General features: G+C 47.4%; 1 protein-coding gene across 1 annotated transcript in view; it reads left to right on the top strand.

The window, feature by feature from the left end:
• The window catches only part of fras1 (Fraser extracellular matrix complex subunit 1), a 383,712-nt gene that overhangs the window by 313,843 nt on the left and 56,719 nt on the right, over positions 1-13,150 (top strand). Inside the window, exon 42 of the mRNA XM_072912400.1 lies at positions 12,990-13,146. Coding sequence (XP_072768501.1) covers positions 12,990-13,146 — 157 coding nt within the window. The remainder of the gene's footprint in view (positions 1-12,989; positions 13,147-13,150) is intronic.

Raw genomic sequence — 13,150 nt, 5'->3', positions numbered from 1 at the left:
ATGTATGTGTGGGAAAAAAAAATCACAAGACTATTTCATCTCTACAGGCCTGTTTCATGAGGGGGGGTACCCTCAATCATCAGGAGATTTTAATGGGAGCATTCGCATACCATGGTTTATATAGGGCACAGAGTGGGTGGGTACAGGCTGGCGTAGGGGCGTGGTGATTGGCTCATGTGTTACCTAGGAGGTGTTTCCGTCTATGGCGGCATGCTGTCACAATTTCGCTGCGCTTGTTGAGGGATGACAGGTCTGGACGGTAAATAATAAACAGTTTCTCTTTCAAGCATAGGTTGCATCTTTTATTACCACTATTGTAAGGTGTGCTGGATGCAAGAATTTGCCATGTTATTGAATATTCAACATTATTGTCTTTGAGGTCCCAAATGTGTTTGCTGAGTTCTGTGGTATTTCGCAGGTTTTTGTTCCTGAAAGAAGCCTTGTGATTGTTCCATCTGGTTTTGAATTCACCCTCGGTTAATCCTACATATGTGTCGGATGTGTTAATGTCCTTGCGTATTACCTTAGATTGGTAGACAACTGATGTTTGTAAGCACCCCCCGTTGAGGGGGCAATCAGGTTTCTTTCGACAGTTACATGCTTTGTTGGTTTTGGAGTCGCTCTGACTGGGGGTCGACGGCTCATTTGCAATTGTTTTGTTGTGGTTTGAGATGATTTGTTGTATATTGTTCATGCAGCTGTAGCTCAATTTAATGTTGTTCTTGTTGAATACTTTTCTTAGGTTGTTGTCTTTGGGAAAGTGTTTGTCAATCAGATTGAGGAATTTGTGTCCAATGTTCGTTGAGACGTTTTTGCTGTATGGGGGGTTGTACCAGATGATGCCGTTTCGTTTTCTGTTCTTTTTTGGCTGGTTTCCTGGCGTGGGTTCATAGGTGAGGGTGAAATTGTATCCGCTTTCATCAAGGGCTTTTTGGTACGGGGGGGTTGCTTGGTCAAATTCAGCTTTGCTAGATGACAGCATCGATAGCCTTTTATTGATTCCGGTAGGTATTCTTTTCGTGGTGGTGGGTGGGTGGTTGCTGTCATGGTGCACGTATTGGAGTGTTGTGTTGGGTTTCGTGAATGGTTGGTAGCTGTTATTTCTCAGGTTGAAAGTGACGTCGAGGAAGTTGACGGTTTGCTTGTTGGCTTCAATCGTGATCCGTAGGCCGTTCTCTTTGAAAATTTGGCATATGCGCTTCTTGGTATTCTCGCTGCTCCTTGGCGAGGCGCGACACACTGCCAGTCCGTCATCACGGTAAATACCAAGGTTCAGATTGAGGCTAGCGAGCTGGGAGAGGAGGAAACTCCCAACACATTTTTATTTGGCCCCGCCCACCAACTTTGATGGCTGATTTTGATGAATAAAATAAATTCATGAAGCTTCTACACATAATTAATTATTGAATATAAAATTAAGTGAATGCATAATAAAATGCATCATTTGATCAATAATAGATCATTAAATATATAATTAAATAAACGAGTAAATAAATAATTACATAGATAAATGGATAATTGAATAGATGAATACATAACTATTTGTATAACTAAATACATAAACATAATTAAATAGGTCATTAAATGAATATGTTAATAAATAAATAATTTGATAATTAAATATATATAAGATCATATAAATAGATAAGTAAATAAATAATGAAATACATGAATAGATCAGAAAATATATCAATAAATTACTAAGTAAATATGAAATGTAATAGTGAAATAATTCATGTATAAATGTTTTTAATACACAAATACATTAGTGAATGGATTATTAAATATTTAATAAATAACCAATAAATAAGTACATAGATATTGAAATATACATAATTAGTGAGACAAATAAATGAACAGATGATTAAATAGAAAATTAATTAGTGAGATAAATAAATGAATAGAAGATTAAATAGAACATTAATTAGGGAGATGAATAAATAAGTAAATAGATAATTAAATACACAATTCAAAAAATAAGTACATAGATAAATAAATAGAAATTAGAGGGATAAATAAATCAATAGATGATTAAATAGAAAATTAATTAAAGCGATAAATAAATAAGTACATAGATAATTAAATGAACAATTTAATAAATAAGTAAATAGATAATTAAACAATTAAATAAATAAGTACATAGATAATTAATTAGATAATTAAACAATTAAATAAATAAGTACATAGATAATTAAATAGAAATTTAATTCGGGGATAAATAATTAAATAGTTGGTTAAAGAGAAAAATAATTAGAGAGATGAATAAATACATAGATGATTAAATAGAAAATTAATTAGAGCGATAAATAATTAAATAGATGATTAAATAAAAAACTAATTAAAGCAATAAATAAGTAAATAGGTAATTAAACAATTAATAAATAAGTAAATAGATAATTAAATAAACAATTAATAAATAAGTAAATAGATAATTAAATAAATAAGTACATAGATAATTAAATAGAAAATTAATTCGGGGATAAATAATTAAATAGTTGATTAAATAAAAAATTAATTTGGGAGATAAATAAATAAATAGATGATTAAATAGAAAATTAATTAGAGCGATAAATAATTAAATAGATGATTAAATAGAAAACTAATTAAAGCGAGAAATAAATAAGTAAATAGATAATTAAATAAACAATTAAATAAATAAGTAAATAAACAATTAAATAAATAAGTACATAGATAATTAAATAGAAACTTCATTCGGGGGATAAATAATTAAATAGAAAATTAATTAGAGAGATAAATAAACAGATGATTAAATAGAAAATTAATTAGTTGGATAAATAAGTAAATAAATAATGAAATAAATTATTAAATAGATATTTCAATAAACATTTCAATAAATATGTCCATCCATCCATTTTGTTCCACCTATCTAAAGTAGTCCCAGATACTTGGTCCAGTTCCTCCCAGGAGGATCCTGAGGTGTTCCCAGACCAGCTGGGAGACATAGTCTCTCCAACGTGTCCTGGGTCTTCACATAGTCTCCCAAACGTGTCCTGAGTCTTCACATAGTCTCTCCAACGTGTCCTGGGTCTTCACATAGTCTCTCCAACGTGTCCTGGGTCTTCACATAGTCTCTCCAACGTGTCCTGGGTCTTCACATAGTCTCCCCAACGTGTCCTGGGTCTTCACATAGTCTCCCCAACGTGTCCTTGGTCTTCACATAGTCTCTCCAACGTGTCCTGGGTCTTCACATAGTCTCCCCAACGTGTCCTTGGTCTTCACATAGTCTCTCCAACGTGTCCTGGGTCTTCACATAGTCTCCCCAACGTGTCCTGGGTCTTCACATAGTCTCTCCAACGTGTCCTGGGTCTTCACATAGTCTCTCCAACGTGTCCTGGGTCTTCACATAGTCTCTCCAACGTGTCCTGGGTCTTCACATAGTCTCTCCAACGTGTCCTGGGTCTTCATATAGTCTCTCCAACGTGTCCTGGGTCTTCACATAGTCCCTCCAACGTGTCCTGGGTCTTCACATAGTCTCTCCAACGTGTCCTGGGTCTTCACATAGTCTCTCCAACGTGTCCTGGGTCTTCACATAGTCTCTCCAACGTGTCCTGGGTCTTCACATAGTCTCCCCAACGTGTCCTTGGTCTTCACATAGTCTCCCCAACGTGTCCTGGGTCTTCACATAGTCCCCCAAACGTGTCCTGGGTCTTCACATAGTCTCCCCAACGTGTCCTTGGTCTTCACATAGTCTCCCCAACGTGTCCTGGGTCTTCACATAGTCTCCCCAATGTGTCCTGGGTCTTCACATAGTCTCCCCAACGTGTCCTGGGTCTTCACATAGTCTCTCCAACATGTCCTGGGTCTTCACATAGTCTCTCCAACGTGTCCTGGGTCTTCACATAGTCTCCCAAACGTGTCCTGGGTCTTCACATAGTCTCTCCAACGTGTCCTGGGTCTTCACATAGTCTCCCCAACGTGTCCTGGGTCTTCACATAGTCTCTCCAACGTGTCCTGGGTCTTCTTCACATATTCTCTCCAACGTGTCCTGGGTCTTCACATAGTCTCCTCAACATGTCCTGGGTCTTCACATAGTCTCTCCAACGTGTCCTGGGTCTTCACATAGTCTCCCCAACGTGTTCTTGGTCTTCACATAGTCTCCCCAACGTGTCCTGGGTCTTCACATAGTCCCCCAAACGTGTCCTGGGTCTTCACATAGTCTCTCCAAAGTGTCCTGGGTCTTCACATAGTCTCTCCAACGTGTCCTGGGTCTTCACATAGTCTCCCCAACGTGTCCTTGGTCTTCACAAAGTCTCCCCAACGTGTCCTGGGTCTTCACATAGTCCCCCAAACGTGTCCTGGGTCTTCACATAGTCTCTCCAACGTGTCCTGGGTCTTCACATAGTCTCTCCAACGTGTCCTGGGTCTTCACATAGTCTCCTCAACATGTCCTGGGTCTTCACATAGTCTCTCCAACGTGTCCTGGGTCTTCACATAGTCTCTCCAACGTGTCCTGGGTCTTCACATAGTCTCTCCAACGTGTTCTGGGTCTTCACATAGTCTCCCCAACGTGTCCTGGGTCTTCACATAGTCTCTCCAACGTGTCCTGGGTCTTCACATAGTCTCTCCAACGTGTCCTGGGTCTTCACATAGTCTCCCCAACGTGTCCTTGGTCTTCACATAGTCTCCCCAACGTGTCCTGGGTCTTCACATAGTCCCCCAAACGTGTCCTGGGTCTTCACATAGTCTCTCCAACGTGTCCTGGGTCTTCACATAGTCTCTCCAACGTGTCCTGGGTCTTCACATAGTCTCCTCAACATGTCCTGGGTCTTCACATAGTCTCTCCAACGTGTCCTGGGTCTTCACATAGTCTCTCCAACGTGTCCTGGGTCTTCACATAGTCTCTCCAACGTGTCCTGGGTCTTCACATAGTCTCCCCAACGTGTCCTGGGTCTTCACATAGTCTCTCCAACGTGTCCTGGGTCTTCACATAGTCTCCCCAACGTGTCCTGGGTCTTCACATAGTCTCCCCAACGTGTCCTGGGTCTTCACATAGTCTCCCCAACGTGTCCTGGGTCTTCACATAGTCTCCCCAACGTGTCCTGGGTCTTCACATAGTCTCTCCAACGTGTCCTGGGTCTTCACATAGTCTCCCCAACGTGTCCTGGGTCTTCACATAGTCTCTCCAACGTGTCCTGGGTCTTCACATAGTCTCCCCAACGTGTCCTGGGTCCTCACATAGTCTCCCCAACGTGTCCTGGGTCTTCACATAGTCTCCCCAACGTGTCCTGGGTCTTCACATAGTCTCCCCAACGTGTCCTGGGTCTTCACATAGTCCCCCAAACGTGTCCTGGGTCTTCACATAGTCTCCCCAACGTGTCCTGGGTCTTCACATAGTCTCCCCAACGTGTCCTGGGTCTTCACATAGTCTCCCCAACGTGTCCTGGGTCTTCACATAGTCTCTCCAACGTGTCCTGGGTCTTCACATAGTCTCTCCAACGTGTCCTGGGTCTTCACATAGTCTCCCCAACGTGTCCTGGGTCTTCACATAGTCTCTCCAACGTGTCCTGGGTCTTCACATAGTCTCTCCAACGTGTCCTGGGTCTTCACATAGTCTCTCCAACGTGTCCTGGGTCTTCACATAGTCTCTCCAACGTGTCCTGGGTCTTCACATAGTCTCCCCAACGTGTCCTGGGTCTTCACATAGTCTCTCCAACGTGTCCTGGGTCTTCACATAGTCTCCCCAACGTGTCCTTGGTCTTCACATAGTCTCCCCAACGTGTCCTGGGTCTTCACATAGTCTCTCCAACGTGTCCTGGGTCTTCACATAGTCTCTCCAACGTGTCCTGGGTCTTCACATAGTCTCCCAAACGTGTCCTGGGTCTTCACATAGTCTCTCCAACGTGTCCTGGGTCTTCACATAGTCTCCCCAACGTGTCCTGGGTCTTCACATAGTCTCTCCAACGTGTCCTGGGTCTTCACATAGTCTCTCCAACGTGTCCTGGGTCTTCACATAGTCTCTCCAACGTGTCCTGGGTCTTCACATAGTCTCTCCAACGTGTCCTGGGTCTTCACATAGTCTCCTCAACATGTCCTGGGTCTTCACATAGTCTCTCCAACGTGTCCTGGGTCTTCACATAGTCTCCCCAACGTGTCCTGGGTCTTCACATAGTCTCTCCAACGTGTCCTGGGTCTTCACATAGTCTCTCCCAAACGTGTCCTGGGTCTTCACATAGTCTCTCCAAAGTGTCCTGGGTCTTCACATAGTCTCCCAAACGTGTCCTGAGTCTTCACATAGTCTCTCCAACGTGTCCTGGGTCTTCACATAGTCTCTCCAACGTGTCCTGGGTCTTCACATAGTCTCTCCAACGTGTCCTGGGTCTTCACATAGTCTCCCCAACGTGTCCTGGGTCTTCACATAGTCTCCCCAACGTGTCCTTGGTCTTCACATAGTCTCTCCAACGTGTCCTGGGTCTTCACATAGTCTCCCCAACGTGTCCTTGGTCTTCACATAGTCTCTCCAACGTGTCCTGGGTCTTCACATAGTCTCCCCAACGTGTCCTGGGTCTTCACATAGTCTCTCCAACGTGTCCTGGGTCTTCACATAGTCTCTCCAACGTGTCCTGGGTCTTCACATAGTCTCTCCAACGTGTCCTGGGTCTTCACATAGTCTCTCCAACGTGTCCTGGGTCTTCATATAGTCTCTCCAACGTGTCCTGGGTCTTCACATAGTCCCTCCAACGTGTCCTGGGTCTTCACATAGTCTCTCCAACGTGTCCTGGGTCTTCACATAGTCTCTCCAACGTGTCCTGGGTCTTCACATAGTCTCTCCAACGTGTCCTGGGTCTTCACATAGTCTCCCCAACGTGTCCTTGGTCTTCACATAGTCTCCCCAACGTGTCCTGGGTCTTCACATAGTCCCCCAAACGTGTCCTGGGTCTTCACATAGTCTCCCCAACGTGTCCTTGGTCTTCACATAGTCTCCCCAACGTGTCCTGGGTCTTCACATAGTCTCCCCAATGTGTCCTGGGTCTTCACATAGTCTCCCCAACGTGTCCTGGGTCTTCACATAGTCTCTCCAACATGTCCTGGGTCTTCACATAGTCTCTCCAACGTGTCCTGGGTCTTCACATAGTCTCCCAAACGTGTCCTGGGTCTTCACATAGTCTCTCCAACGTGTCCTGGGTCTTCACATAGTCTCCCCAACGTGTCCTGGGTCTTCACATAGTCTCTCCAACGTGTCCTGGGTCTTCTTCACATATTCTCTCCAACGTGTCCTGGGTCTTCACATAGTCTCCTCAACATGTCCTGGGTCTTCACATAGTCTCTCCAACGTGTCCTGGGTCTTCACATAGTCTCCCCAACGTGTTCTTGGTCTTCACATAGTCTCCCCAACGTGTCCTGGGTCTTCACATAGTCCCCCAAACGTGTCCTGGGTCTTCACATAGTCTCTCCAAAGTGTCCTGGGTCTTCACATAGTCTCTCCAACGTGTCCTGGGTCTTCACATAGTCTCCCCAACGTGTCCTTGGTCTTCACAAAGTCTCCCCAACGTGTCCTGGGTCTTCACATAGTCCCCCAAACGTGTCCTGGGTCTTCACATAGTCTCTCCAACGTGTCCTGGGTCTTCACATAGTCTCTCCAACGTGTCCTGGGTCTTCACATAGTCTCCTCAACATGTCCTGGGTCTTCACATAGTCTCTCCAACGTGTCCTGGGTCTTCACATAGTCTCTCCAACGTGTCCTGGGTCTTCACATAGTCTCTCCAACGTGTTCTGGGTCTTCACATAGTCTCCCCAACGTGTCCTGGGTCTTCACATAGTCTCTCCAACGTGTCCTGGGTCTTCACATAGTCTCTCCAACGTGTCCTGGGTCTTCACATAGTCTCCCCAACGTGTCCTTGGTCTTCACATAGTCTCCCCAACGTGTCCTGGGTCTTCACATAGTCCCCCAAACGTGTCCTGGGTCTTCACATAGTCTCTCCAACGTGTCCTGGGTCTTCACATAGTCTCTCCAACGTGTCCTGGGTCTTCACATAGTCTCCTCAACATGTCCTGGGTCTTCACATAGTCTCTCCAACGTGTCCTGGGTCTTCACATAGTCTCTCCAACGTGTCCTGGGTCTTCACATAGTCTCTCCAACGTGTCCTGGGTCTTCACATAGTCTCCCCAACGTGTCCTGGGTCTTCACATAGTCTCTCCAACGTGTCCTGGGTCTTCACATAGTCTCCCCAACGTGTCCTGGGTCTTCACATAGTCTCCCCAACGTGTCCTGGGTCTTCACATAGTCTCCCCAACGTGTCCTGGGTCTTCACATAGTCTCCCCAACGTGTCCTGGGTCTTCACATAGTCTCTCCAACGTGTCCTGGGTCTTCACATAGTCTCCCCAACGTGTCCTGGGTCTTCACATAGTCTCTCCAACGTGTCCTGGGTCTTCACATAGTCTCCCCAACGTGTCCTGGGTCCTCACATAGTCTCCCCAACGTGTCCTGGGTCTTCACATAGTCTCCCCAACGTGTCCTGGGTCTTCACATAGTCTCCCCAACGTGTCCTGGGTCTTCACATAGTCCCCCAAACGTGTCCTGGGTCTTCACATAGTCTCCCCAACGTGTCCTGGGTCTTCACATAGTCTCCCCAACGTGTCCTGGGTCTTCACATAGTCTCCCCAACGTGTCCTGGGTCTTCACATAGTCTCTCCAACGTGTCCTGGGTCTTCACATAGTCTCTCCAACGTGTCCTGGGTCTTCACATAGTCTCCCCAACGTGTCCTGGGTCTTCACATAGTCTCTCCAACGTGTCCTGGGTCTTCACATAGTCTCTCCAACGTGTCCTGGGTCTTCACATAGTCTCTCCAACGTGTCCTGGGTCTTCACATAGTCTCTCCAACGTGTCCTGGGTCTTCACATAGTCTCCCCAACGTGTCCTGGGTCTTCACATAGTCTCTCCAACGTGTCCTGGGTCTTCACATAGTCTCCCCAACGTGTCCTTGGTCTTCACATAGTCTCCCCAACGTGTCCTGGGTCTTCACATAGTCTCTCCAACGTGTCCTGGGTCTTCACATAGTCTCTCCAACGTGTCCTGGGTCTTCACATAGTCTCCCAAACGTGTCCTGGGTCTTCACATAGTCTCTCCAACGTGTCCTGGGTCTTCACATAGTCTCCCCAACGTGTCCTGGGTCTTCACATAGTCTCTCCAACGTGTCCTGGGTCTTCACATAGTCTCTCCAACGTGTCCTGGGTCTTCACATAGTCTCTCCAACGTGTCCTGGGTCTTCACATAGTCTCTCCAACGTGTCCTGGGTCTTCACATAGTCTCCTCAACATGTCCTGGGTCTTCACATAGTCTCTCCAACGTGTCCTGGGTCTTCACATAGTCTCCCCAACGTGTCCTGGGTCTTCACATAGTCTCTCCAACGTGTCCTGGGTCTTCACATAGTCTCTCCCAAACGTGTCCTGGGTCTTCACATAGTCTCTCCAAAGTGTCCTGGGTCTTCATATAGTCTCCCAAACGTGTCCTGGGTCTTCACATAGTCTCTCCAACGTGTCCTGGGTCTTCACATAGTCTCTCCAACGTGTCCTGGGTCTTCACATAGTCTCTCCAACGTGTCCTGGGTCTTCACATAGTCTCCCCAAAGTGTCCTGGGTCTTCACATAGTCTCCCCAACGTGTCCTGGGTCTTCACATAGTCTCCCCAACGTGTCCTGGGTCTTCACATAGTCTCCCAAACGTGTCCTGGGTCTTCACATAGTCTCCCCAAAGTGTCCTGGGTCTTCACATAGTCTCCCCAACGTGTCCTGGGTCTTCACATAGTCTCCCCAACGTGTCCTGGGTCTTCACATAGTCTCTCCAACGTGTCCTGGGTCTTCACATAGTCCCTCCAACGTGTCCTGGGTCTTCACATAGTCTCCCCAAAGTGTCCTGGGTCTTCACATAGTCTCCCCAACGTGTCCTGGGTCTTCACATAGTCTCCCCAACGTGTCCTGGGTCTTCACATAGTCTCCCAAACGTGTCCTGGGTCTTCACATAGTCTCCCCAAAGTGTCCTGGGTCTTCACATAGTCTCCCCAACGTGTCCTGGGTCTTCACATAGTCTCCCCAACGTGTCCTGGGTCTTCACATAGTCCCCCAAACGTGTCCTGGGTCTTCACATAGTCTCTCCAACGTGTCCTGGGTCTTCACATAGTCTCCCCAACGTGTCCTGGGTCTTCACATAGTCTCTCCAACGTGTCCTGGGTCTTCACATAGTCTCCCCAACGTGTCCTTGGTCTTCACATAGTCTCCCCAACGTGTCCTGGGTCTTCACATAGTCTCTCCAACGTGTCCTGGGTCTTCACATAGTCTCCTCAACATGTCCTGGGTCTTCACATAGTCTCTCCAACGTGTCCTGGGTCTTCACATAGTCTCCCAAACGTGTCCTGGGTCTTCACATAGTCTCTCCAACGTGTCCTGGGTCTTCACATAGTCTCCCCAACGTGTCCTGGGTCTTCACATAGTCTCTCCAACGTGTCCTGGGTCTTCACATAGTCTCTCCAACGTGTCCTGGGTCTTCACATAGTCTCTCCAACGTGTCCTGGGTCTTCACATAGTCTCTCCAACGTGTCCTGGGTCTTCACATAGTCTCCTCAACATGTCCTGGGTCTTCACATAGTCTCTCCAACGTGTCCTGGGTCTTCACATAGTCTCCCCAACGTGTCCTGGGTCTTCACATAGTCTCTCCAACGTGTCCTGGGTCTTCACATAGTCTCTCCCAAACGTGTCCTGGGTCTTCACATAGTCTCTCCAAAGTGTCCTGGGTCTTCATATAGTCTCCCAAACGTGTCCTGGGTCTTCACATAGTCTCTCCAACGTGTCCTGGGTCTTCACATAGTCTCTCCAACGTGTCCTGGGTCTTCACATAGTCTCTCCAACGTGTCCTGGGTCTTCACATAGTCTCCCCAAAGTGTCCTGAGTCTTCACATAGTCTCTCCAACGTGTCCTGGGTCTTCACATAGTCTCCCCAACGTGTTCTTGGTCTTCACATAGTCTCCCCAACGTGTCCTGGGTCTTCACATAGTCCCCCAAACGTGTCCTGGGTCTTCACATAGTCTCCCCAACGTGTCCTGGGTCTTCACATAGTCTCTCCAACGTGTCCTGGGTCTTCACATAGTCTCCCCAACGTGTCCTGGGTCTTCACATAGTCTCCCAAACGTGTCCTGGGTCTTCACATAGTCTCTCCAACGTGTCCTGGGTCTTCACATAGTCTCCCCAACGTGTCCTTGGTCTTCACATAGTCTCCCCAACGTGTCCTGGGTCTTCACATAGTCCCCCAAACGTGTCCTGGGTCTTCACATAGTCTCTCCAACGTGTCCTGGTTCTTCACATAGTCTCTCCAACGTGTCCTGGGTCTTCACATAGTCTCCCAAACGTGTCCTGGGTCTTCACATAGTCTCTCCAACGTGTCCTGGGTCTTCACATAGTCCCCCAAACGTGTCCTGGGTCTTCACATAGTCTCTCCAACGTGTCCTGGGTCTTCACATAGTCTCTCCAACGTGTCCTGGGTCTTCACATAGTCTCCCCAACGTGTCCTGGGTCTTCACATAGTCTCTCCAACGTGTCCTGGGTCTTCACATAGTCTCTCCAATGTGTCCTGGGTCTTCACATAGTCTCTCCAACGTGTCCTGGGTCTTCACATAGTCTCTCCAACGTGTCCTGGGTCTTCACATAGTCTCTCCAACGTGTCCTGGGTCTTCACATAGTCTCCCCAACGTGTCCTGGGTCTTCACATAGTCTCTCCAACGTGTCCTGGGTCTTCACATAGTCTCTCCAACGTGTCCTGGGTCTTCACATAGTCTCCCCAACGTGTCCTGGGTCTTCACATAGTCTCCCCAACGTGTCCTGGGTCTTCACATAGTCTCCCCAACGTGTCCTGGGTCTTCACATAGTCTCCCAAACGTGTCCTGGGTCTTCACATAGTCTCCCCAACGTGTCCTGGGTCTTCACATAGTCTCCCCAACGTGTCCTGGGTCTTCACATAGTCTCTCCAACGTGTCCTGGGTCTTCACATAGTCTCCCCAACGTGTCCTGGGTCTTCACATAGTCTCCCCAACGTGTCCTGGGTCTTCACATAGTCTCTCCAACGTGTCCTGGGTCTTCACATAGTCTCTCCAACGTGTCCTGGGTCTTCACATAGTCTCTCCAACGTGTCCTGGGTCTTCACATAGTCTCCCCAACGTGTCCTGGGTCTTCACATAGTCTCCCCAACGTGTCCTGGGTCTTCACATAGTCTCTCCAACGTGTCCTGGGTCTTCACATAGTCTCCCCAACGTGTCCTGGGTCTTCACATAGTCTCTCCAACGTGTCCTGGGTCTTCTTCACATATTCTCTCCAACGTGTCCTGGGTCTTCACATAGTCTCCTCAACATGTCCTGGGTCTTCACATAGTCTCTCCAACGTGTCCTGGGTCTTCACATAGTCTCCCCAACGTGTTCTTGGTCTTCACATAGTCTCCCCAACGTGTCCTGGGTCTTCACATAGTCCCCCAAACGTGTCCTGGGTCTTCACATAGTCTCTCCAACGTGTCCTGGGTCTTCACATAGTCTCCCCAACGTGTCCTGGGTCTTCACATAGTCTCCCCAACGTGTCCTGGGTCTTCACATAGTCTCTCCAACGTGTCCTGGGTCTTCACATAGTCTCCCCAACGTGTCCTGGGTCTTCACATAGTCTCTCCAACGTGTCCTGGGTCTTCTTCACATATTCTCTCCAACGTGTCCTGGGTCTTCACATAGTCTCCTCAACATGTCCTGGGTCTTCACATAGTCTCTCCAACGTGTCCTGGGTCTTCACATAGTCTCCCCAACGTGTTCTTGGTCTTCACATAGTCTCCCCAACGTGTCCTGGGTCTTCACATAGTCCCCCAAACGTGTCCTGGGTCTTCACATAGTCTCTCCAACGTGTCCTGGGTCTTCACATAGTCTCTCCAACGTGTCCTTGGTCTTCACATAGTCTCCCCAACGTGTCCTGAGTCTATCAATGAATGGAATGTTCTATGTTCCTGCAGCAGGTGAAGCATCAAAGTGAACTGGTGGTGTCGGTGAGCAGCGTCCATGTGGAGGAGAACTCGGGTGTGGTCATCACCAACTCTTCTCTCAGCGTGACGGACCACCACACACCTGACCACCTCATCTTCTTCACCCTGCTTAGGCAGCCTTCCTACGGTCA

This window comes from Nerophis lumbriciformis, linkage group LG03 (assembly GCF_033978685.3).
Source record: "Nerophis lumbriciformis linkage group LG03, RoL_Nlum_v2.1, whole genome shotgun sequence".
Taxonomy (NCBI): Eukaryota; Metazoa; Chordata; class Actinopteri; order Syngnathiformes; family Syngnathidae; genus Nerophis; species Nerophis lumbriciformis.
The sequence above is the reverse complement of the archived record's forward strand: the minus strand, read 5'-3'. Positions and strand labels throughout refer to the sequence as shown.